This window comes from Lathyrus oleraceus, chromosome 7, assembly GCF_024323335.1.
Source record: "Lathyrus oleraceus cultivar Zhongwan6 chromosome 7, CAAS_Psat_ZW6_1.0, whole genome shotgun sequence".
NCBI lineage: Eukaryota > Viridiplantae > Streptophyta > Magnoliopsida > Fabales > Fabaceae > Lathyrus > Lathyrus oleraceus.
Window position 1 is genome coordinate 125,150,479 of NC_066585.1, and position 27,609 is coordinate 125,178,087.

Consider the following 27,609-nt stretch of genomic DNA (forward strand, 5'->3'; position numbering starts at 1 on the left):
TTATGAATTCCAACTTAAACCAATCCTTGGTTGCCATGTGTTAAGCATACCATAATTAATTTTAATAACAATCACAATTAATGAAGAGGAGGGAAAAAAAGGTTAACTGAATTTTACATCACTGTCCATTTTCTAACCTTGGACATGAAGCCTCCATGAAGTTCTAAATCTCATTTTTCACGGTTTCTTCCCCACAATCCCTTTATTACCAAAAAAGCAAATTAATTCTTCATAACCAATTGCTAACATGAATGGACAAAAGTAACATGGTAATGCATATACAGGAAAGTGATCCGAAATCTTAATTGAAACCCACGCGCAAGCACACTAAAACATTACTATGGTGCTCATTGTTGCACACAACAGGTAACAAACAAACTCACAACATAACTTCACACGCACAATCAACAGTATAATCGGCGTGAAATCGATGTCGAAACCATAATTTTAACACATTGAAATAATAAAACAAACAACAACCTTATTGCAATAATCAGCAAGACCAAGATTACTTTCCATTTTAACATGTAGCTTCGAATAAATCTTTATAAGTTCAATAATACAAACAGACGGAAGAGACTATATGAGAGTTCAAAACAACAACAAAAAATTGTCCTCTAATTTCATAGTTAAAATTCCGAAATCATAATACGAACACAATTTAAAAACGCAACCCCCGAAAGCAATCCAGCGCGTAACACAACCATCAGTCACAACAGGATCCAAACCAACGCCTTCATCGAAACAACAATAATAATGTAAGCAGAGTTGAAGAGTAACAAAAGGAAATTTACCAAAATCGCATCGTCGACGTTGTTGTTGAAATCTTGTTGGTTAGTGCTAATTTTTTCAGTGTATTCTTGTCCATACTACACAGGGAGCTGCCATATTTAAGTGCAAATCTGAAAACGCTTTTCACGAGTAGCAAAACAACTTCTCGCTTTCGCCGGATCCAAAAACCCCATTACTGTTTGCGCATCTTGGAAACGAGATCGACGATCGATGGTGTTAACATGAAGTTTGAGTCGCGTGAAGGATGTTGTTGGAAGTGAAGCGACGAAAGAAGGTTAGCCGTGACGGTTGTTTGCGGCGCGTGGATTCGACGGAGAAAAGAAGACGGTTGAAGGTGAAGGATTTTTTGTGCCGGCACAGCGAACTGGAAGGGGGATAATGCGAATCAAAAAAGTGAGGGGAAGGAGTTGGTGGAGGATTCGCGGCGGTCGACGGCAAGAGGTGGTAGTTGTGAGTTATAGTTTGGGTGAGGAGGTTTCAACAGAGGAGTTTACAGTGGTGGTCGGCGTTCGTGAATCTCGCCCGTGACGAAAAGTTGTAGGTTGGTTTCGCGGAGGAGATGTATGGTAGTCGGCGAAGAAAGGCGATGAACCGTTGAAGAAGAGGAGAAATCCTCTTTTTATTTTTCTATTCTTTATTACTGAGAGCGAGTGTTGAAAAAATGAGAAGGTGTTGGCTTTTTTTCTTTTTTCTTTTACTAACGAGAGAGAGTGTTTTTAAGGAGAGTATTGTGTTTTTCTTTAAGAGTTTTTTCTTTCTTTGTTTTCTAGTGACCAGAGAGAGTCGTTGAGAGATAATGGAGACCGTTGGGGTGGCTACCTGTCATTTGTTGATTTGGGGATTTTTCCTTCTTTTTAGCAAAAAATCCCATGAGATAAGAATGGATAATTTATTAGCTGTCCGTCTCACATCTGACACCGAGTGTATGGAAAGAGTGATATTTTCATTTTGACATTCTTTATTATTAGTAACTTAATTAATATTTATTTTTTTATTGGATAACAATATGTACATGGATTGCAAACTTAGACCTTTGATTAATTTAAATCAATGGTCAAGATTGAATCAAAGAAACACAAATAATTCAAAATATCTACAGTGCCCTTCTAGATGATTTAATTAATTTAAAACAAATTTAAATCAACCAAATCAAATAAAATTCAACTTTCGAAATACATATGATAAAAATAAAATGAGAACATGGAAATTTCTATTTATTTCTTTTGAACATTTTGGTGAAAGAATAAAAATAAAATGACTAGAAATGAATAAAAGTCTGGCGAAAATTTGCTCGAAAAATTAAATCGGATGCACTAAAATGATCAGCATGAAATATACTTATTGAAAAAATACAACGTTTCTTTAAATTTTGAAATAAATTTTCACCGGTTAAAAGGCTCAAACAGATTAAATTGCAGCTGAAAAAGTCGTTGAAAAATATAACGAGCACAATAGGTTGAACTACGCGAACTGTAGATTAATAATACTGGCGTCTGCAAGTTTAATTTTGAAACTTTCTATCCGCTAATTTTACACGTACTTGAGGAATGATTTAACCAAAATTGTCTGTATTTTCAAGAATCTATTCCGACTGATATTTTAGATATTATTAATGATGAAATGCATGTTATGCTGTACAACTGATGCAAATTGAAATAAAAATCGAATTTATGAAATTATTAAAATGCCCAGAAAAATTGGGGTATGACACCGGGCAATATAAATTTTGGTGTTAATGCATGTTAGAGATATGGTATAATGAACCATACTCCTAAAACATACCACACACAAAAAGAAAATGATCAAAGGATGGACCTAATCTCATCCATACTTGTATTGGTTCATCTAACATAAAGTTATTGATGAACCAATTAGCCTTAGGATATTGAGACTTCATTGGTCAATGAAAAAGGATGGGATAGAATGGGATTGAAGATGAAGAGGGAGGGGAGATGAGATCAACACAAATTGGTCATGCGAGGAATTTTCTCAAATTAAAATCATTCATTCATTTTGGGAGATGAAATGTTAATTTCATCAATCCATTAAATCCAATGATTTTAATCCAACAAAAGTCAAATCAACCTTGACCAAGATTCAAACACATAATGAAACTTCACAAGTCAATAAAAATGGCTCAACAATAATTTCTACATAATTAATCAATTAAAAATCAAATTAAAATGCATTTAAATTAAATTATGTTTGATCAAAAACCTAAAACCTCTTCAAAACACCAAATAAATGGCCAAGAGATTTATCCCAGGTCAAACAAGGTCAAAGGACCTTAGACAAAAAAATTCATAATTTTTGAAAAGTCAGAAGTATTTTTAAACAATTAAAAATATGCACAAAAACAATTAAATCATAAAAAATATCAAAATTAATCCAAAAAATAATTTTAATTCAGAAAATGAAATAAGAAAATATTTGAATTTTATTGGTGAAAGTCCCATATTTTTTGGATTAAAAATGAAATTAATATGAATTAATAAAAAATAAGGGATTAAATGAAATAATCAGAAAATCAAAAAAAGGAGAGCCATCTGATCTCCCTCATTAATTGAGGTGACAGATCAGATGGTTAGAAACCCACGTTCCACCAATGCTTCAGTCAACTGTCCCACACGCGTTGTAATCAATTTGGATGGATGAGATTAGAAGCTATGGACCAGATCAAATGGTTGGAACCTTGCCAACACACCACCGGAGCCCTAGCTCCGGTTATCTTCTTCGGTGAGGACCACCGGACTAGTTCAAGCTTAACTCAAAGGAAAGTGAAAAGTGAATACACTAATTTGAAGGAAAAATGCTCAGGAGCACGAATCTGGCATCAATTTTGTCCAATTCCAAGTATATAAAAAGATACAGGGATTTGAATTTTAAGGATCATGAACTAAGTTGCTTATTTGACCTCAAAGCAACTCAATCTTTTTGCCTATACTGATCGGACTTCAGACAACCAAAAATTAACAAGAATGGTGAAGATTTGAGGGAGAATCGAAGAGATGAAAATTCTGAAAAATCACCTTCAATGGAGCTTTAGATTGGCACGATCTTGCTTTCAATTATGCTTGGCCTTGCTTCAGATGCTTGATGGAAGTGAAATGGATCAAAGAAAGGGATGAACTCTTGGAGTTTCAATCTCAAAACAGATGGAGAATTGAAACTTGATTTTCAAAGAAAATCCTCAAGTTTATCCTTCAATGGTGAGGGTTTGAGGTCCTCAATTCTGAGCAATTGGGGTCTTATTTATAGGCCATGAGATTGATTTTTGCACACTTCCAAATTTGAAAAAATTTGAAAATTCTCTTTGCATGGTTGCATGGGAGTGTGTTAGGCCCATGAAATGATGTGATCTGATCCATAATTGAGTGTGCATCATGCTGAATTCATGTTGGAAGGCCATGCAAATGTGTATGAAAAGTGAAAGTTGAAATTATCAAAATGGTTCTTTAACTTACACCTATGCACAAGTCCCTCATACTTTGGCCAAATGAGGCGATCATGGACTTTTTGGAAAGGTGAGATTAAGGGGCATAACTTTAATATTGAACACTTTTTCATTTGAAGCTCTGATCATGATTAATTTTGATGTGGAAGTTTGGGAAATAAAATATATTTGAAAATTTTCAAAGTCCCAAGTCAAATGTTCACTTCTTCCATCTTGAATAAATTTTTCTATGGACTTCAAATGAGAAAAGTTACTTCATAAAAGTTGTATCTCTTTCAAACCTCTTAAATTTGGTCACAAATTTGACATCATTTGGATTTGACATGAAGGAGTTATGCATTTTAGAAGTTGAGGAAAATCACTGGTATTGGCCCAAAATGACCTATAATGTTTCCTCTTGGAACATGCATTTGCAAGTTGAATTTTCACTTCCTCCAAGAATAAAAGTTGAAGTAGACATCTTGAATTTAATCATTCAATTTGAATGGCTTTTATATCATAAGAATTGAGCAAGTTATGGTCTTGGGAAGTTGACCTCCAAACTATGGTTCAAACAAAATGACCTATAATCTTTCATCATAAAAAATGACTTTACAAGAAAAACTAGATCTTGACCTCAACATGAAAGTTGTTTGGAATGTCACTTTGAGTAACTTTGCTTTTGTAAACATTTTCATATGACAAAAATTGTAGGTGATAGGGTCTAGGGAAACCTAGTTTTGACCAGTTGACTTTCTCTAATCAACCACCATGAACCATCTTGCTAGCTTGACATTCTCTTGACTTTTAGGACTCATGGAGGATCACATATGCATAAGATGATGAAATATGAAGTATCCCTTGAAATATTTGATCAATTGTTGAAGAAACTTGTTGAAGAAGTCACACAAGATACCCAGATGAATTAGGGTTTCCAAGGCAAACAAACTCCAAACTCTTGATGATTTCTTAATCAAAATAACATGTGAAAATCATGGGGATCCATATATGATGCCTAGAATCAAATTAAACCATTTCTTGATTGTTCTCCTTGCATTAGGGGTATTAAACCTAGATATGAGCTTGATAAAGCATAAGTGAGCATACATACTACCTACAAAAGCAACAAACTATACATTGACATATTTTTGGTATTTTGGTTAATAGACAAAGAAAAATGAAGTATGATACAATCAAATGTGCTTGGTGATCTCTCCCACTGCAAACCCAATGAATGAAGGGGTAAGAAGGATACCAAGGTGTGGTCCCAATGCCAATGCATATGATGAAATAGCATGAGGGATCTTAGGGTTAAAATTGGGGTCTTACAGGGTCCAATATTGAACTGGACAAGGATGACACGGTCTATGCCTTGTGTTCAGTATAAACATAAGAGCAAAAGGGTAATTGTACACACAAGTATTATCATAAAAGGATTTGTCATATCACATGACATTTTCATGTCTTTGGTAGCAGTGATGTGTTGCTAGATACCGCTCACTGTTTATTATGTTAAATATATGATTTAATATAATTGTCAATGTCGCAAAAACCTACAGGGTCACACACAAAAGGACGGATTGATGAGAGATAGGGTAAATAAGAAACACCGTAAGGTACAATGCACTTAAGTGAATTGTAGAACATCGTAAGGTACGGTGCACTTAAGTAGAATACGAAATATGGTAAGGTATTACGCGCTTAAGTGATTTTGGTATATCATAAGATATGGGTCACGTACACTTAAGTGAGATTTTTAGCTTACAACCCACACAAGTGGTTCTATAAATAGAACCCTTGTGCAGAAGCATTTGTTTAGATAAAATTTCGTCTCTCTCTCTCTCTCTCTCTCTCTCTCTCTCAGCCTTCATTCGTAGCAGCTAACACTGAGATTGAAGGAATCCGTTCGTGTGGACTGAGTAGAGGCGTTGTCACCATTCAACGTTCGTGATCACTCCTTAGATCTGCATCAAAGGTTTTAATCGCCACAAGAGGTAACGATTTCTATCACTGATCATGCCCATTCGTAAGGATCACTAAAGGAGAAAATTTTAATTTCCGCTGCGTTTTGGATCATTATTCTCCTTCAGTTGTAACCCAAGATTTACCAATGCAGTCTACCGCCCCACACTACTCCTTTGCTAGAACCTCTCGTTCTTCAAAGTCTTCACTTGATCAGATCCGAATTGCATAATCTTGTCCAAAACCTTCAAATCTCTAAATGACCTTGAAGAAAACCCCCACCTTGGTTTTCTGATTTGAAACCCTTAAATACCATGCTATGAACCATAGTTATTACACTGTCACTAAATTATTGTGAGACTCGATACACAATATCACATATCCCTATGCCCAACTGTTCTTTAATAAAAGATGTCATTACCATAAGTTCCTTAGATGGATCAAGCGATGCACTTCTAAAAGCAATGAAATGAGGCATAATTGTTGGAATTCCTACTATTTTTGGAGGTTCATCCAGTCATTGTGGGTCTGACATCCTCGTAGATGATGATGATGGTTGGTCCATGCTGTTCAGACTATTACCATACCGGGAATGCATACTCTAAGCGTAATCTTTGCTGGTAAATGAAGCTTTTCCAGTGGCATTGGCCTTATTATCCATACAAGTGTGGAAATTTTGTTGTCAATTTTTGATAACTAGTCGAGGGATCAATTGATAAGACTCAATTATACTTATCTTGTCTTCAAGTAACTACGTTAAGGGATACTCCAGAGAAATTAAGTACGTTGTGTGAAGATGTTTAACTATTAAACTAGGAAATGCATAAAAAGTAAATAAATAAAATGCGTAAAATAGATAGATTAATTGAATGCATGTAATGATTTTCAAATTGTAGTATTTATAGACAAAACTATTTTATTGGCCATAAAATCAAAACCTACGTAAATATTGTCACATTCAACTATTTACGCACATAATACCTGAGTACTCTCTCTCCTTAGGATATGTGGTGCCTCACATCTGACTCGAACATCTTCCATTTCATGACATATTCCATCTTATTAATAATGTACACCTCCTATAGATTGTGGTTGTGTAATCTTCATCCACTTTGGTAAGTGATACCATTAGCATAAAATATGGTCATAATAATGTTTGAATGTCTAATTCTATTGCATTTTGACTTAGTGTATGATTGTAATAGCGTTTCAATTGTCAATTTCACGACATAAAACACTTTTTAACGCGATTTCAAGAAGCTACAAATCATGACTTCCACACTAGTGTGTCTTTTTGATGTAATTTGATTCAATGTAACTAAATATCAAAGAGACACTAAATCTAAACTCTTGACGATCATGACAAACTTGGGAAGTATTCGATTAACTCATATTCACATATGTTTATATTCGCATGACTTACTATCGGTCGAAGGAAATTCACTTATCTAATAATCGTCTATCTTACCGAATTCAACTAACATGTAACCTATTTTCAAATAATTTTCTTCATGAATTTAATTTATCTTTCAATTTTTTTAACTTACAAGAAGAACCGATTACCATTCATATATGAGTAGATATTTTTGATAAAATAGACTAAATTTGTGTTAGATACTACCATATATGGTAGGGGCAGGAATTGAGCGGTGATGATTTGAGGAAAGAGAAAGGTTACGCTAGGCTGTCACCCAAGGGTCCAGCGAGGTGAAGGCCCGGATTCAAAATCTTTATCAAATCCCGCTTTTGATAAGGACTTATCCTACACCCCATCCCACGCTACACTACCATGTGCACTAGTATTATTGATTCGACACACTAAACACCTCACTACTAATACTAGCGAGTCACAACACACGACGCGAAACCCTCTCATTTCCTCTCTCTCTTTCCATAACCACCTTTTCCTCTCCCTCTTCTTTCTTTCAAAACTTTCAAATCTAGATCGAGAAAAGATGAGAGAAATTATCAGCATTCACATCGGTCAGGCCGGTATTCAAGTCGGAAACTCCTGCTGGGAGCTTTACTGTCTCGAACATGGCATTCAGCCCGACGGCATGATGCCAAGGTCCGTTTCCTTCATTCCCTTTTTAACCTAAATTTTCTTTTAATTTCTTATTCTGAATCGATTCGGTTAATTGCAGTGATTCCTCCGTCGGAGTTGCGCACGATGCATTCAACACTTTCTTCAGCGAAACCGGTTCCGGCAAGCACGTTCCTCGTGCCGTTTTTGTAGATCTAGAACCTACCGTCATCGATGAAGTCAGGTCCGGTACCTACCGGCAACTCTTTCACCCGGAGCAACTCATCTCCGGCAAGGAAGATGCTGCTAACAATTTCGCCAGAGGACATTACACTGGTTCGTTGTATTCCTTTAAACCTAACCCTAATTTGTGTTTCGTAATTTTTATTGACTATTTTTTTGTTTGTTTGTGGTTTAGTTGGCAAGGAAATCGTAGATCTGTGCTTAGATCGTGTCAGGAAGTTGGCTGATAACTGTACCGGTCTTCAAGGATTTTTGGTCTTCAACGCTGTTGGTGGTGGAACCGGCTCTGGTTTGGGTTCACTCTTGTTGGAGCGTCTCTCTGTTGATTATGGAAAGAAGTCCAAACTTGGTTTCACCATCTACCCTTCCCCTCAGGTATACTAATATCTAACTCGCAACAATTCCAAATCTGTCATGGAAATAAAATTATATTCAACTTCAGATTCAGGATCTTTTATGTTGATATTGCATAGATTCAATGTTAAATGTGGTTTCTCTGTGTAGTTTGCTCTACTTGATTACAAATAGTGTTATTTTGTTTTGTTGGTTTTGAGTTGTTGTTTTTGGATCCAGGTTTCAACTGCTGTTGTTGAACCATACAACAGTGTTCTCTCCACACATTCTCTCCTTGAGCACACTGATGTGGCTGTGCTCTTGGACAATGAGGCGATCTATGACATTTGCAGGAGATCTCTTGATATTGAAAGGCCTACTTACACCAACTTGAACAGGTTGATATCACAGATTATATCATCCCTCACTACCTCGTTGAGGTTTGATGGTGCTATTAATGTTGATATTACTGAGTTCCAGACCAATCTTGTGCCTTATCCTCGTATCCACTTCATGCTTTCGTCATATGCCCCTGTTATCTCTGCTGCTAAGGCTTACCATGAGCAGCTCTCTGTGCCTGAGATTACTAATGCTGTGTTCGAGCCTGCTAGTATGATGGCCAAGTGTGACCCAAGACATGGAAAATACATGGCTTGTTGTTTGATGTACCGAGGAGATGTTGTTCCAAAGGATGTCAATGCTGCTGTTGGCACCATCAAAACCAAAAGGACTGTTCAATTTGTTGATTGGTAACCACTCTTTCTATATATCTATGTGTAGTAAGTTGTTCTCTCACACTGTATGTTTGTTTGACTGTGTTAGAATATATCAGAAGAAACATATTAAGAAGATATTCTAAAAATTAAACAGTGGGAAATCTATAGGCAACTAATAAAAATTATTTGAATTAATCAAAAATAGTATCCCATTAGCAATAATTCGTAACACAATACAATAACTTAAGTTGATTTGTGTTGCAACTGATACCACTTTCTAGGCAGGTTTTTGTGGTTTGTGTTTTCATCAAGAGTGAGTACTCTTATTGTGATAATCTATATAATGTTGTTCTTGTTATAACGTGCTGCAGGTGCCCAACTGGTTTCAAATGTGGTATCAACTATCAGCCTCCTTCAGTAGTGCCAGGCGGCGACCTTGCTAAGGTGCAAAGAGCTGTCTGTATGATCAGTAACAACACTGCTGTTGCAGAGGTCTTCTCCCGCATTGACCATAAGTTTGATCTTATGTATGCAAAGAGGGCCTTTGTCCATTGGTATGTTGGTGAAGGAATGGAAGAAGGAGAGTTCTCGGAAGCCCGTGAAGATTTGGCTGCTCTTGAGAAAGATTACGAAGAGGTTGGTGCAGAGGGAGCAGAAGATGAAGAGGAACCAGATGATTATTGATCTCTTATTATACGAGTGCAAGAAGTTCTTATTTCAGTTTTATTATTTCAAGCAATAGAGGGTAAATGCTTTGTTACATTGCCCTCCACTCTTAATTGTTCTTTTATTTCCTGTGTGATATAGTTCCATCATTCAAACTTGTGAAATGGTCATTGGCATGAGTCTAATTTTGTTGCAGCAACTATGCATTTATAATTGTGTATGTCAAATGTTCATTATCTTTTGCCATGCAATAGTTCTACAATATCTTTGTTTTGTTTATCACAACGTTTGACAGTGAACAAGTAGCTGTCTCATTTTTAAGCGACTTGCATTTATCTTTCGGTTGGATAGTCTCCAAACCACTGATGAAACCAATAATCTTAACATAATCAGTACCCAAAAACATCTTTTTATTTTTCAGTTCAGTTTTTGTTTGCAATGTTTGGTTCTCGAGAAACGGGCTCAATACAACTGAGAACACTTCTCGACGCCCTAACATAACCTCGAATATCAAGTTTCACTATTAAACCCTTGTGTGGCCTAAATATGAAATTACATTGCAAAATAAACACAATGATAAGAAGACATATATTTCTCAGCTCTAGTGAATTAGTAATTAATGAAAAAACATTTCAAAGAGTTGGCTAAGTAACATTGAATTGCTTGAAACACCCCGTGCATTGCTTCCAACCCTTAGAAAATCTAAAATTATCCATAAAATTCAAAAGTGCATTTTTGGACGTATTACATAGATGCATCTTCGGACCCTCTTGCGAAAATCTAAAATTATCTATAAAATTCGAAAGTGCATTTTTGGACGTATCCTCTGTGTAATTTACATAGATGCATCTTTGGACCCTATGTGTAATTTACATAGGTGCTTCTTCGGACCTTGTTTTAATAAAAAAACATGTCAAACTCTTCTCCTTTCTTCTCAAAATACTCTTTCAAAACATAATTTTCAAGTCTCAAACTCAACTCGCATTCTCTCAAACTCATTCAAATTTTTGATTTTTTGATTTTGTTTTATTTTCTTACACATTTGTAGAAATTAAGCATTAGATTATATAATAGGTAGTTTATATATGTTTTTAAATGAAAAATGTGTTTGATAGATAGTTTAAATGATGAATGCATTATTTTGGATGTTGGAATGAACTTTATTTTTGCCATTGTTGTTGGTCTGAGTTGCAGAACCTTACGGAATTACATCTCCACAATTTTACAACGTTTTGATTTCCAGAATCCGGAGATGCATCTTCGGAATTTATCAGTTTTGCATTGTTTGACTTGACCATATTGCGTTTCATCTATGTAATACTTGTGTGGTTTACTTACATGCATTATGGCCGATAAGCAAGATAGATAAAGGCACGGTAGAGTTGTGCATCATGCATCAGTTCGGAGGGAAAGAGCCTGAGCCTCACAATCACTTGTTGTTTATAGCTCAGTTGATATGAATGCGTCAATTTCTGGGGCTCATGCATCTCTACACTCATCTTCTCGTAGAAGACAGGTGTCAACTACCCAAGCACAACAGGCACGTGAGGGTTTTGGAGAAGGCCCGCCGACTTATCATTGCTGTCTCTATACCTGAACCATGCTACCAAACTTGTCACTGATAGAGAGGTAAAATTCAATTGTATACATTCTTTGAAAAATATGTTTGTTAGAATATTTGAAGTTTCTGACGATGATTTTTATTTTGCAGGACCGTCATGCTTTTAAATGTATCAACCATGATCGAAACACTATTGGTCTTCCATAACCTAATGCGCAGTGGTTTCAAGATGTGATTAAACTATCTGGGATGATAGACTTGTGTAGGATCGACTATGTTACAATTAACAATGGTATGTTGTTTGCATTTGTAGAGAGATGACACTTAGAGACTTTATCTTTTCATCTTCCACATGGTGATATATCTATCGCACTGGGTGATGTTTCATGCCTGCTGCATCTTTCAACCAGGGGGAGACTGTTAGACTACGACATGATTAAAAGAGATGACGCATTGGATGTGATGGTCGACTATTTGAGAGTTGACCCAGAAGATGCCATGACGGAGTTAGAAGTCACATGAGGGGTACAATCTAGGTTTCGATTTTGGAGAGGTTGTATACACAACAAATGCATAATGCATAGCAGGTCGCTAGTGATGATGATGAGGTTGCGCATGATAAAGCATATGTATTGAGAGCATACCTGTTGTACTTGGTTGACACATCCATTTTTGTGGACAAGAGTGTCACTTATGTGGATGTGGTCTATCTAAGATACTTCGCTGAATTGGAGCGGATCCATGAGTACAACTAGGGGTCGCTTGTTTGATCTACCTGTATTACAAGTTAGGTAAATGTTGTATGTTGAAGACAAAATAAATGACATGCATCATCACACTATTGATGGTTATATTTATGTATCTTTTAGTGTCTGTGTGTCATTTCATAACACTTTTGCAACATCATTACTAATGACTCATGTACCATTTTCAGACTTGATCCTCCAACACTTCCCACACATATCCAGTTGGTCATGTGCTCCGACCTACATTGAGGATATGCCATGTGCTTCTGCATTTATCACGCTCAGAGGGAACCAGGTGACAAAACCATATCGAGTGTACCTTGACCAAATGGTAACAAAGGATATACACTTCCATATGTACGTCGATCACCATGAGACGCGTTCCTTGAACGACATTATCTTCTACTCTAGATAGTTGGCTTACGATTCACGTCTGATGTATCCTCATCTGCCTGAGCACATCATGCGACAACTTGACTTTTTGTAGTTTGTTCCAAGAGATCCTTATGAGTCCGCTCCTCTCGCTATGACACATAGAGGTATGAGTGTCATGTATGATGATTACCTTAATCATCAGGCACTAGATGAGGCATAAAGTACCATAGCTCACATCTACTGGAGTGCTACACACAACTACATCTAGTGGTATTTCAGAGTGCCACATCCTTATATGACATTGGATGCTCTGGGAGATCCACCTAGTCCAGCTCATTAGGAGGTATTAGAGGAGGAACATACCATGACAAATCATGTTGTTGATGTGTTGCCTAGATGTTGTTGTATCACTGAGCTTGGGTAGGCGGGTATAAATAGAGGATTCTTTCTGAATGACTCTGAGGTGAAGGACGTTTTAAATACCATGATGGGGAGACACGGGAGACAATGCAGTACATGAGGCAACATAAGAACAGGGGGTTCTGAGTCCGTCATACGCATTGATTGTATTTTATTTTGACTTCATTGTGTATTCCAAATTTATTAATTTATATGTCATTTTTATATTCTGAAAGTGTATGATTTAATTTATATAAAACTGAATATGATAGTATAGCTATAATACATCGTAAATTTCATCGGTGCATCTCCAAAATCAAGTAAGAAAATTACTCTGTGTGAATACGAAAATGCATATCTGAATTTTGTCTAGTGTGAATACGAAAATGCATATACAAATCAATTTATGTAAAAAAAACCGTTTCAATAAAGAATTCATAGAATATACATAAAGTGACTTTGAAGATGCATCTCCGAAATAAATTTTAAAAAATATATGGAGTAAAACTCAAGTGAATGTAATTTGATAGGACTTAAAATACGTTCGAAAATGCATTTTTAGAATTATAGAGACATTTTAGAATTTTTATAGGATGTTTGAGATAAGCAATTTCCTTTTTCTTTTTCCCTCTATAATTTGCCGTTTAGCCGGTACAACACAAGTGGGTGAGAGGTGGATGCTGATTTTTGTTTTCTTTAGAGGTTGATGTAGTTTGGCCAAATCGCCATGTAGTTTAAATAATAATCATTTTCGCCTTGAATCAATTTAGTCTCATAAATTCAGAAAATGACATTTAGTATCTTAATTTTTGTCCTTTTGTCTTTTACAACACCGAACAAGCAAAAACACCTTTAAATGTGTGATGCTAAAATAAAAATAGTTGACTACTTAGTGATGTTTTTGAAACTGAAGTGCAGGGTAGATAAAATAAATTTAGAGGTACAGTGAAATTTAGAATAAAGTCTTTTAAAAACAATAAAAAATTGACTGTCTTTTAAGCCTACATTTTTGTTTTTGTTTTTTATAAGGAAAAGCTTATAACGTTTTATTAGTAAAAATAGGTACGATATAATGTTATACTTTTATCAATAATAGAAACTTCTTTTAATGCGAGAGACATTTTTAATAAAGATAGAAATAAAGATAATATAAAAATAAGAATTCGTATTATTGAATGATATATAAATTGAATTATAAAATATTTATTTATAACACGTATATGATTTGATTATTAAGTAATAAATATAACAATCCTAAATCCTAATTATCTTTTGGGTTTATGTCACATACAACTTGGATTATATTATATATCAACATACCCCATTATAATTCAAGTTGTCGAACAAACGCTAATTATAGTCGATCTGAACTAGTATTCCTAATTTTTTCTCAAATTCAGGAATCTGTCGATCTTCAATCCTTTGGTGAAAATGTCAGACAATTGTGCTTCACTTGAGCAATGTCTTACTTCAAGTTCACCTTGATTTACCTTCTCCCTTAAGAAATGAAATCCAACTTTGATGTGCTTACTCATTCCATGCAAAACCGGATTCTTCGCAAGATTTATGGTTGACTTGTTGTCAATCTACAACACTAGTTTTTTTTACTTCGACTTCTATTTCTTCAAGCACATATCTAATCCAAATTGTTTGACAAGCAACATAGGATTCTGTTATGTATTCAGCCTCACACGATGATAATGCCATCACTTGTTGCTTTCTCGAGCACCATGAGATTGAGGCACCAAATACTTGAAAGAAATAACCAGTCATGCTTCTTCGATCTTCCTTATGTCCATACCAATCAACATCTGAGTAACAAGTAATGATAGCTTATTTGCTTTCAGAGTCTCGTCGAAATAGAACTCCATAGTTTATCGATCCTTTTAAGTACATCGGGATTCTTCTTGCAGCCTTCATGTGTGACACCCTTGGTTCACTTATGTATCTGCTCACTAATATGACTGAGAAACCTATATCAGGTCGACTGTTGCACACATATCTCAAAGATCCATCAATTTGTTTGAACAAAGTTGCATCGACTTTGTCTTCCTCTCCATGCTTCTCCAACTTCAAATATGGTTTGACAGGTGAAGATGCAGAAGTCAAATCATCCATTCGAAATCTCTTGAGTATCTCTTTGACATACTTTCTTTGATGTAGCACCATACCTTGCTTCAACATTTGAAGTTCCATGCCTAGGAAGTACAACAACTTTCCCAGATCTGACATTTCAAATTCCTTCTTCATCGGTCTTTGAACTTCGATAGGTTCCCGAAGCCATTTCTTGTCACTAGAAAGTCATTGACATTTAAGTAGATTATTGTTATATCTTGTGCCACAACCTGAACATAGACACCATACTGAGATTTTCATTTGACGAATTCCAATTCGACTAAGTATGAGTCGATCTTCTTACTCCATGCCCTAGGTACCTGCTTGAGACAATAAAGCCCTTTGTGCAACTTGTATACTTTCCTTGATTCCTCCTGAATCACAAACCCAAGAGGTTATGTGACATATACCTTTTCATCTAGAGGACAATTCAAAAATGTTGATTTCACATCTAAGTGAAATACCGACCAACCTTGATTGCATGCCAAGGCGACGACTAGTCGAATAGTCTCCAATCTTACGAGTCGCACGTATAATTTAGAGTAATCGACTCCTGCTCTCTGAAGAAAACCTCAAGCTACCAATCTCGTCTTATATCTTGCTATCGACCCATCAACATTGTGCTTCAACTTGAACACCCATTTCAATTCGATAGCTTTTGTATGTCCTGGAAATTCGACCAACTCCTATCTGTTGTTTCTTTCGATTGTTTGTAACTCTTCAACCATAGCTGACTTCCATTGTTTATCGTTTAAGGCTTCGCTATAGTTGATTGGTTTAACACCTAAAAGTAAGGTGAAATGAAGTAATTCTCCATCTGGTGTGACTTCATCATCACCAGTCACTTCATAGTCTTGAAGTCTTGATGTGCGAGATCTAGTTCTTTGAAGTCTTTGAATAATACTAGTTATTCTTGCTAAAAAACACTAAAAGGTTGACCTCCTTGTTTTCAGGCAAGGAGAGTCTAAAATGACTGGTTAAAGTGTCTGTTATGTTTGTTTGTCTCATTTTTGCTTGTCCTTTACCCTTCATACATTCTCCTATTTATAGGTCTCAATCTCCTTCTCTCCCCTATTCCTTGACTTCCCATATTCTTCATAAATACCTCTATCAATAACATCTGTCGTCCTTATAATTGCCATGTAACGTCCTCCTCTTCACTAATTATAACTTCCCTACCATAATGTATCATCCTGTAACTGTTTCTTATGACCATTCAAATGGCATCTTAACCTTGTCATAAGATCCAACTTATACTAACCAGATCATTTCCGCTTATAGGAGGTCGGCTTTGTCTTGCTTATATTGATACCCTAGCCGGATTTAGATTAGAAGATGATAGCCTGGATGTCCAGTTTGTTAACCTTATCATACTTGGTTGTCATGCCAACTCGACATCAGAGAACTCGTGTACACAAATAGGCTTCCTCGATCAAATATCTCGGTTGGTCAAACTAAATTTTCGGGATGTACATAAGCCCTCCGAGCACGAGATCTAGAAGATTGAAGTGTTCGGACATGAAAATCTCAGAAATTCCATGGGATCGAAGCTTTCCTCGACCTCCTTATGCTGTGATACGTGATACCCAATTTTCATCAGCTACTTTTAATGATGACAAGTTTTTGTCTCCTTGTTCTTCATGATGACTTTTATGGGAACTCCCACTTCATCATTACCTTTTGATACAAATTCTTGATCGTTATAATTTTATTTATTTTAAAGGCTTGACTTTTATTCGAATATCTTTTCCTAACAACTTTCTCCCTGAGCGTCTACCAACTGATCTTCCTTCCTTCAAACTTTAGGTATCATTACTTATCCGTTTATTTTTTCTTTGTTACTATTATGTCTTCATATTCAACCGTTCTTACTGCTAGTGATATGAATAGGATTTGGAATGCTTATATGCGAGAGTGTGAGGTTTATTTGAATAAAGCGGATTTTGACCAAATTATTAGAGAAGTTTATGGCAAAATCCCTTTACCCACTAGTAACGCTGATTTTGAGTCTTCCTCCTCAGGTTTTTCGGATATTCAGATGGAAGCAACATGATCTTTAATAGACAAATATGTTTTGAGCTACGATCACAATATTGTCGATGAAATCTATATCTCGAAGCTTCGTTCCACTACTTTAATCTCTTATATGAGAAATTAAGAGGACGTAATTTTAGAACCCCGTGTAATTGGTGAAAGGGCATGCACCATTCGTCCCAAAGAAGTGTCAGATGAATATTTTTATTTTTATTCAGGAGTCATTGAGCACTTTAAACTCCGCTTTCCATTTACCGACTTCGAATCCGATCTTCTCAAAACCCTAAACATAGCCCCCTCACAACTACGCCCTAATGGATGAGGTTTTATAAAGTCTTTTGAGATTGTTTGTGACACAATGGGCATAATGCCAACATTAGGTTTATTCTTCTTGTTCTTTGAGTTAAAGGGTGCAGAGAGAGGAGGTTGGGTTTCCCTTAGTGGAATTCCGGGGAAGAGCTTTCTGCAAGCTTATACTACTAACAATCTATTGGTCGGACAACCCTTTACCCGTCTCTGGTTTTGGATATGACAAATTAAATGATTTGGAAATTTGATCTTTGGCATTCTTGGATGCTTTCCGGGTAGTGAAAGTCAAAGATCTTTTACAGATGATTAATGACCCTGAATTTTTTTATAACTTTTTGGGTAATCTTCCAGACGTTACTTATTACTCTAGTATGATGTCATTAACCATCCTCTTTACTGATCCTGACTTTTTATTTCAGGTAACATGACAAATCTCAAACTCTCAAAACAAAATAAGCTGATGGGCAAAGCTAGAGCGAGGCGTGGAGATCAATCTATTTTCAAGAGTGACATTACAAGAATTCAAACCCGAGCCCACAAACAAAAGAAGTTGGATGTTGCTAAACAGGCTCCTGTCACATCGCAACCCCAACCAACATTTGTTCCTATTTCCAAGGATCCAAATCCCAATTCTCCAAAGAAAATGAAGACCCTGATGAGTGATGATATCAATCAAGCCTACCTAACAATTACCACTTTTATGCAAGATTAAAGTAGTAGTCGTCAATCTAAACCCTTCTCCAAGTTTAAGTTTTGGTCCAATAGTTTCGACGGGTTGAGGTTCCTCTATGATCACGTGAACACAGTTGAGGATATCGAAAAGGTAAAATCTATTGTTGCTCAACAACTGACCCAAGATCTTGGGGCGTACTTGATGAGTTATGTTGTTATGACTAGGGGTTTATTTGAAGTGGGCGACGCACATGAACATAATGAGATTCATCTTAACAAAGAGTTGAGCAAGTCAAAGGATGAATTAAAAACCCAGACTACTCATGTAGAGGAATTCACCATGCAACTCTCGGAGCTGAAGAAACAAAAGGAGATGTCAGAATATCAATGATTGGAAATAACTAAGCAGAAGAAAACCATGGAAAACAAGTGCTCGTAACTGAAGGCAACTAATGTTGGCTTAACTTAAGAAGCAGAGAAATCTCAGACTCTTAACGAGACTTTGAAGAAATCACTATAAGATTCCCAAGTGGATTTTCTTTTCGCCCGTTGCGAAGTCTTTGAGAGGGCCAAAGCCCAAGATCTATGCATCGTGACCTGGATGTGTCGAGGATGGATTTATTCAAAACTATGGTGGACAGGAAACTAGTCAACATGGAAGAAGCTTCTCCTAAAGCAGATGGCTTTAAAGGCGTGACAAATGATAATCCAACATCAGAAGCTCAGGAAAACGAGCATGAAATTTGAATTTACTTAAGTGTTTTGTTGGCCATCAATGGTGATGTGCCCTTTGTACCCTTTTAAAATAATATTTCTCTTTCCTATTTAAATTCATAGTTGTGTTAATTTCGTACGACGTTTAGATCCCCATGGGGTTGATGTTTAAATGAAGACCATAGGCTCTCATTAAATATTACTCGACCACAGTGTATATGCCAGCGACTTCAAGTTGCTTGGACTTCATTTAGGCCAGAGATTTTAACTTACTTATCTTGGCCGAAGCCGATTATGCCAGAGGCTTCAAGTTGCTTGGACTTCAGCTAGGCCATAGGTTTTATTAAACAATATCAGACCATGAGCTTACACTTGAGTGAGCCAGAAGCCTCCACTATTTCCATTTTGTTATTTATGGCAATGATATGCTCTTGTGGATCAGTTTTACCATTGAAAAAAATGCTAGTGACATTGGCTTGAAGCTCTTCGAGACTTGATCATCTCAAATAGCTTCGAATAAAGGCTGAGAGTCCAGAGACTCCTCCTCTATATACCCTTCCTGAATACTTTATGTTTATAGTACTTGGACATTGTCTTGCAAGGCTTCATTTTACTGACAAAGTGCTTCCACCACAACGAGCAATTGAGCCATATCTAGTGGCGGGGTGGGTCACTTTGACTGGGAGATGATCCTGAAATCATCCAACTGAAGTATTAACGCTTTTGATGATAATTTTATGAGGCCCAGGCAAGTTTTACCAAGGCCCCACGATGGGCGCCAAATATTCTTGCTAAAAAATACTAAAAGGTTGACTTCACTATTTTTAGTCAAGGAGGGTCTAAAATGATTGGTTGGAGTATCTGTTACGTTTGTTTGTCTCGTTTTTGCCTGTCCTTTACCCTTCAGACATTCTTCTATTTATAGGTCTCCATCTCTTCTCTCCCCCATTGCCTGACTTCCCGTATTCTTCATAAATACATTTGCCAATAACATTTGTCGTCCTTATAACTACCATGTAACGTTTGCCTCTTCACTAATTATAACTTCCATGCCATAATGTATCATCCTATAACTGTTTCTTATGACCTTTCAAATGGCATCTTAACCTTGTCATCAGATCCGACTTATACTAATCGGATCATTCCCGCTTATAGGAGGTCGGCTCCGTCTTTCTTATTAGCAAATGACAACTCGTATGTCCGGTCTGTTAACCTTATCATACTCGAATGTCATGCTAACTTGACCTCAGAGAACTCATGTACACAAACAGGCTCCGCCGATCTAATAGCTCAGTTGGCCAAACTAAATAGTCGGGATGTACATTAGCTACACCATCTTTGACTCCGGCTGTGTCAAGCATGTCAGCAACTCCTTTGACTTTGATTGGGATATCGATAATATCTTTGACTTCGACATCATTACTTGCTTCGTCAAAATCATAACTCATCAATGGCTTGTCAATTGCATCACTAGAATTCCAATCCCATGCTGAATTTTCATCAATTATAATATCTCGACTCATCACAATCTTCTTATTTATTGGATTGAACAACCTGTATGCACCAGTTTTATGAACATGCACCCGTTTTATGAATAACCTGTCATCAAGCTTCCTTCTTCTAGCATCAGGAACATGCTTGTAACACATAGATGTTTTCCACTCCAAACTTGTTCATGAACCTTGTTCTTCAACGTCTTGGTAGGGCACCTGTTCAAAATATAAACAACAGTGGAAACAACTTCACCCCATAAATATTTTGGCAAATTCTTCTGCTACAGTATGCATCTCGCCATGTCCAAGATGCTCATGTTTCTTCTTTTTGCTATTCCATTACGTTGAGGAATGCAAGGAGAAGTTACCTCATTTTGCATCTCGCCATGTCCAATACCATGTTTTGTCCATAATTCTTCAAACATCTTGGATGTTTACTTTCCACCTCCATCTGTTCGCAGAACTTTGATCTTCTTCTCACTCTGGTTTTTGACAAGCATCTTGAATCTCTTAAAGATTTCGAATACTTCATCCTTTCACTTGATCAAATAAATCCATAACTTTTGACTAAACTCGTCGCTAAACGGAACAAAATACTTGTTTCTACCAATGGTATGCTCTTCAAAAGGTCCACATACATCTGAATATACAACTTCGAGTATGCAGGAGGATCTCATCGGCATAGTCAAAATGAAAGACTTTCTGGATCGCTTTCTAGACTTGATATGCCAATTACCATATCTTGAGTAATCAGTTGATTGAGTGATCTAAAGTTCAAATGTTCAAACCTCAAATGCCACAACCAACTATTCTTGAGGTCGACAACGGTTTTTAGACATTGTACTTTAGTAGAATTGACCATGGTCTTGAATATCCTATTCTTTGACAAAGGATATTTTAAGAGAAAATTATTCTCAGTGTCGAACAGTTCCAAGGCTCCATCTTTCATAATCATTGTGAAACCTTTTTCGACCAGTTGTCCAACACTTAGCAGATTGCACTTTATTCCAGACACATAGAGTACATATTTAATCATAACTTTTCCTCCATTGCTCCTTTGAATAACCATGTCGCCAATGCCTTCTTCTTGCAATGAGCTATTATCAACATGTTTGACCTTGCTCTTCTTCGACGAGTTTAAATCTGCTAACCACACTTTTTGACCAGTCATGTGATTCGAGCATCCCTAGTCGAGGAACCAGATCTTGGAATCAACATGGTCATCTGCAACTACAACCATATCAACCATATCTTCAGAATCGTCTGAATCATTCTCCCTTGTCTTTATTGTACCAAAAACACTTGGCCAAGTGACCCCACTTTTCACAGTTATAACACTGCACACATTTTTTATTTCTGATAGGGGTTTCCTCCTCCTCTTTTCGAGCATTCAGAAGCCCTGTCATCTTCTACTTTTAAGGGATCTACCAAGACTTCTTACTCTGAGTCTTGTCTCCTTTTCCTTTGAACTTTTTGGAACCATCATGCTTTTCCAAGCTTGAGCCTGCATTGCTTGTATCGAATCTTGAACCATTTTCCTTTCGACAATCCTAATCTCACGCGGCTCCAATGAACCAACCAGATCTTCCAGTTTCATGGTTTCAAGATTGTTAGATTCTTGAATAGTAACGATAACATTATCAAAGTGAGAGGTCAACACATGCATTACCTTCTCAACTATCATCTTATCAATTAGGGTTTCACCACAACCCTTCATGAGATGGACAAGATTATGCACCTTCGACACATAACCTGCAATCTTTTTATCTTCTCCCATCTGTAACAATTCATACTTCCGTAGAAAAGTCTACAATTTAACAACTTTAACTTTCTCACTTCATTCATAGTACTTGACAATAATATCTCACGCCTCCTTCGCTGATTCAATATGAGAGATCTTGTCGAAATTCACAGAATCTACCGCTGATTGAATGTAATACGCAACCTTACAATCTTTCTTCCTGGCCTCCTTGTTCGCGATTCTCTGAGCATCAGTTGTGTTCTCAGCAAGCTCAGGGACACCATTAGTAACCACTTCAAAGGTTTCATCACTACTACAAAATAGACATTTTGTCACACTAAATTATAACGGTTAGACTGTTAACCGTGGTAATACCTTATTTTGGATGCGCTTTGTTTATTTATATTTACGAAAATACATTGCACTACAATCAAACTAATAAACCGTGATTATAAATTTATAGAGTGACAAAGTTCAAATCCCAGCTCCAACAATTTTCTACTTTTTCTTTACAATTAATATTGTCCTTATAAGTATAATATATACATTAAAATTAAAATACTTATCACCATGGTTTTTAATGTGAACCATTATGAAAGAATACATTTCATCACAGTTTTTGAATACAATTGTGGTGAAATTGTTTACTCATATATAATATAAGTGAATTAGCTCTCACTTCTTGACAATATCATTGTATCTATCACATCAAAACCCTAACACATATTTTCTATCTTCTTCTTCATCATTACCTCTCGCTTCATACATAAAGGTATTCTTCTTCTTCCTTATTCTTTCTTTTTCCTGTATATTGTTTTTATGTTTCATATGATTTTCTTCTTGTTCGAGAGTTTATGTTTTTTTTGTATGTTGTTGTTATTTTATATTGTTGTTTTCTTGTTCCGATTTCAGACCCTTCTCTCAACATGAATAGTGGAAGCAACAAACTTATCCATGAGATTCAGGTTACAAAGGAGGTTATTGATATGGTGAATTTATTAGGGATCACATTACTGTTGTTGAACTGTCTGATGGAACATGCTATAAGAAGATTTTTTTTCAAGAATCTTAACCCCTGAAAAGATGAAGAAGGTAGAAGTTATTATGAATTACCTAATGAATCTGGATGTAGATGATTCTGAATGAGATGAAGACCTTGAGAACTGCACGAATTCAAGTAGGCATGAAGATCGAAGGCCTTTGTTATGTTTTAAATGATTTGTTGTTGGTTGTTATTGTTGACAAGTTTTTGTATGTTGTGGTTGTTGTTGATTGTTATGTTATAATGTATTGCTTATTTATGTTACAATGTACTTCTATCTGGGTTAAAAATATACTGTTGATTGTTGTTGCTTGTTATGTTACAATGTTAATTCTAGTTTATGTTTCCAAAATAGGTTAACATTATGAAAATTGTTTATATTTCAAAATCTGGTTCGAGAGAACTCATACTATGGGTGTAGTTTATTTTGCTATGGAGAAACAATAAAAGAAGTGTGAAGCAATTTTGGAAGCTTCATCTGTCTTATACTTTTTATTCATGGCAACATAAAGTAGATCAACTTCAGATCATTCTACGAATCTTTTCAATAAAAGGTATGTTGTTGTCGTTTTGTTGATGCATGATGTTATTGAGTTTATTATAATGTCTGTAGATTGCTTGTTTCACTCACCCTTCATTGAACATGCATTCATTTAAAGTGATTTAGAAAATAATAATTCAAAAATTAAGTTATATTTGAAATGTAACTTAGATCAAACATATTTTTTGAATTGTATCCATCTCGTAATTCATTTATATCGCTTTTTAACACGTAGAACTTGATTTATTTCCCAATGTTTTTCAAAGCAACGGTTCATTCTCTATTAATTTATATTGCAAAACATCAAATTTGTTGAGAAATTGGATCATCTTTATCGTTGTCATCATAATAATCTTCATCAATGATTATAATAATGATAGTGATGATCATAATTATCTTCATCATTGTGAAATAAACTAGGAACGAACTGCTGCTTTGAAGAATTTGGGGCATTGAATCAAATACTACGTGTTAATAAGTAAGAGATAAATTACGGTATAAATGCAATTTGAAAAATAGTGTTTTGTTTAAGTTATTTTTCAAGAATAATTTAATTTTTAAAATTATTATCTTCTACATAAATTTTAATGGTTGTATATCTTTGGTGATGTGTAAGGAAATACAAGTAATTTACATATTTTATAATAAACTCATGTACTTTTCACAACGGTTATCTTCTGTAACCATGGTGAAATGTTAATTATATTCCAAATAAATTGTTACTACTGCTGGATTTCAAACCCATGACCTACATATATATCACAACAGTTATTTAATATAACACATTGTGATAGGTAGCATGCTAACATGCTTATAACCACAGTGATAGGTAGCATGCCCGTTGTGGAAACCACCATATATACAATCACATACTACCTAACAACGGACGTGCAACCGTCATTATATGTGTTTCACAACCGTCATTATATGTGTTTTCCGTAGTAGTACATGAAAGCCAAATAGAGATTGCATTTGTTTTCTCCATCAGATTCAATTCTTTCCGTCAATAATTGGAAGAGAATTCAGAATGTCATTAGTACCGTTCATCTTTGCAGCGATTCAATAACAACCTACGATCCCATAAACACATACATCGATGTGTGATTCTTGAAAACACAATCAAGAACCTAACTGAAGCTCTAGATACCAATTTGTTAGTGTGTGCGACACTTTTAGTGAGGAGAGAAAGAGAGAGAGAGAGAATATGAAAATAGGATTGATATTATTGAATGATATACAAACTGAATTATAAAGTATTTATTTATATACACGTAGGTGACTTGAATACTAAGTAACAAATATAACAACCTTAAACCCTAATTATCTTCTGGGCTTAAGTCACGCACAACTAAGATTATAATTTATCTCAACAAGTTGCTTTAACTAGATTATGGATAAATTTTATCCCTTAATAAACTGAACAATAGAGGTGTTGTAATAAGTAGAGAATAAATCTCTACAAACAAATTATGAATAAATATTAAACATTTTCATATTATTGATTAATTTTTTTTATTGAATTTACTAGTAATAAATTTATTGACAAAAAATTATATTATGAGGACTAAAAATTTAATATAGTAGAATTAATTGTATACTTAAATTATAAGTATAATAAATTTGAAACAAAAAATATGGACATTACTCTTTGCATCCTTAGTGATCCTCATACACCCTAATGAAAAATTAACAATGCCTCTAAAATTTGAAACTTAACATTTGGATGCAAAAAAAATGCAACTAAAGTCAACTCTCAGACCCAAGCCAGAACATAGATGAAAATATCTGGAGATTAACTTTAGGAGTACTCCTTATAATCCCACACCATAAACAATTGCAGAAATGAAAAGAACAACAAATCATCATAGATTTTTGTTAACATAAATCTGACATTATATTTCATCATCAAGAGATGGTTGGTGACGTTTCAACATCTTTAGAATATATTCAGTTGATCTTGCGATCATCACACCCACCTCGATCAGACCTTTTGTTTCGTAACATTGAAATGTACTCCACATAGCAGTTAAATCTTCACCCATCTCCAGTTTAAACTTGTTGAACTGTAGCTTTTATTTGTTGTCAATCAAGGGTGAACGATAATAAAGCTTCACAACTCTTAGACTGTCTGGGTATCAGACCAGATTCTCTAGTGCAGATTTCAGATCGACAAGATGAGTGATCTCTGTGAACCTAAATTCAAGAGGGGTCTCTCACAGTTGAAGTAGACAAATGCGAGATACAAATATTGAGACATTTTGTGGCGACTATGTTAACAACATGAAGGATACCTATATTTATACAAGTTTTAAATTAATAGGGATCTTAGAAACTCAATCATGTCTCAGAGGATATTCCAGAACTTAAGTTTTCAATGAACTCATTTATGTCTAGAAAAACACAACAAAAAGGGTTTGTCCAAAACTTAAATTCTGCATTAACCCCTATAGTAGTTGTTTTTCATTAATATAGAACATTTTCGAACTAATACTTATATAATTAATGTTGGATATACATTAAAAAGTATCAAAATGTATCCAAATTACATCGTTGAAGATAACAATTCAACATGACATACAAAAAACCATCAAAATATGCATCACCACCTAAATATATATCTATGAGTTATTTTTCCTTTTAATTTTTCTTATTTAATTTTCTTTCAATCTCGCTCAACTTAGTGAATTCTTCCATCATATCCAAAAAGTTATTCGACCAAGTTTCAGCTTCCTTTGTAGAATGAGTTGTCCACTTCGGTAATTTCCATGGTATAGGACATCCCGAATTCAAATAACCTTGAACAAAATATAGTGATTTTGAAATCCATTTGTTCTGTTACGAACCCATAAATGGAGAAGATTGCAAAAACTATAGTGGAGCGAAGCTTTCTAAGCGATTAAGTGATGTGAAACCTTGGATCGGAGGTTGCGATCGTGACGCCTCTTGAACCAGAGATGTTGATCTTGAATTAATGTTACTAGTCTCCAATACGGTAGACCAAATAGGGGGGAGGGGGGTACTTGCATGGTTAACACTCTGTCGCATCTCAAAAAATATGATTCCTCTCGATGGTCACGGAAAATATTTATGTTCGAACAGAGTCGCCACCGAACTTTATTTATCCCAATGAAGGGATAGGAAAATATCGATAAAACCTTTAGGAAACGGAATAATGGTCATCGCAACCATATTCGGGTTCGGGAGTGGATTACGTAAGGGGAAGGTATTAGCACCCCTTACCTCCGTTGTACTCAATGGGAACCTTTTAGTTCTAATGTGCGTTTCGAGTGTTAATTTATGTTTGTTTGTTATCTTTGGGTTATAAAATTATTAAAAAGTAGAAATGGATGAGAACCTCAGAAAGGGAAAGGGGAGGTTTTTTATTAGTGTGCTCGCGAAGAGACAACAATCTCCTGCCTACGTATCCTTATGGCGTAATAAGGAAATCAGAGCATTCGTAGTTCAGGAAACTACGGTTGGTTGGTATTTTTTAATGAACAACTATTTAGATCGCATCCTAAAGGCTAAACGTTGGCTTGTCTACTCTCGGCGGAGGCTTAAGCATTAGTTTGTTGTGCGCATCAGAAAGGATTAAATAATGTTCTTTATGAAAAGAGTTTTTGGTCACACGGGGACGACAAGTTGGATTAATATGTTGCATATTTTGTTTGACTGGTTGTGTTGAGATATTTTGGTTGG

The 27,609-nt window shown here is 35.6% G+C and overlaps 1 protein-coding gene across 1 annotated transcript; it reads left to right on the forward strand.

Annotated features, from left to right (window-relative positions):
- Nucleotides 1-7,951: 7,951 nt before the first annotated feature.
- Nucleotides 7,952-10,414, forward strand: LOC127106816 (tubulin alpha-5 chain). Its single transcript, XM_051044111.1, has 5 exons — nt 7,952-8,255; nt 8,332-8,546; nt 8,629-8,828; nt 9,027-9,535; nt 9,874-10,414. The coding sequence occupies exons 1-5, from the start codon at nt 8,143-8,145 to the stop codon at nt 10,184-10,186; spliced, it is 1,350 nt and encodes a 449-aa protein (XP_050900068.1). The 5' UTR covers nt 7,952-8,142; the 3' UTR covers nt 10,187-10,414.
- The last annotated feature ends 17,195 nt before the right edge of the window (nt 10,415-27,609 follow it).

Coding starts and splice junctions, on each gene's coding strand:
- LOC127106816 (XM_051044111.1), top strand. CDS start 8,143: ATGAGAGAAATTATCAGCATTCACATCGGTCAGGCCGGTATTCAAGTC. Junction 8,547..8,628: donor CGCCAGAGGACATTACACTG/GTTCGTTGTATT, acceptor TTTGTGGTTTAG/TTGGCAAGGAAATCGTAGAT. Junction 8,829..9,026: donor CCATCTACCCTTCCCCTCAG/GTATACTAATAT, acceptor TTTTGGATCCAG/GTTTCAACTGCTGTTGTTGA.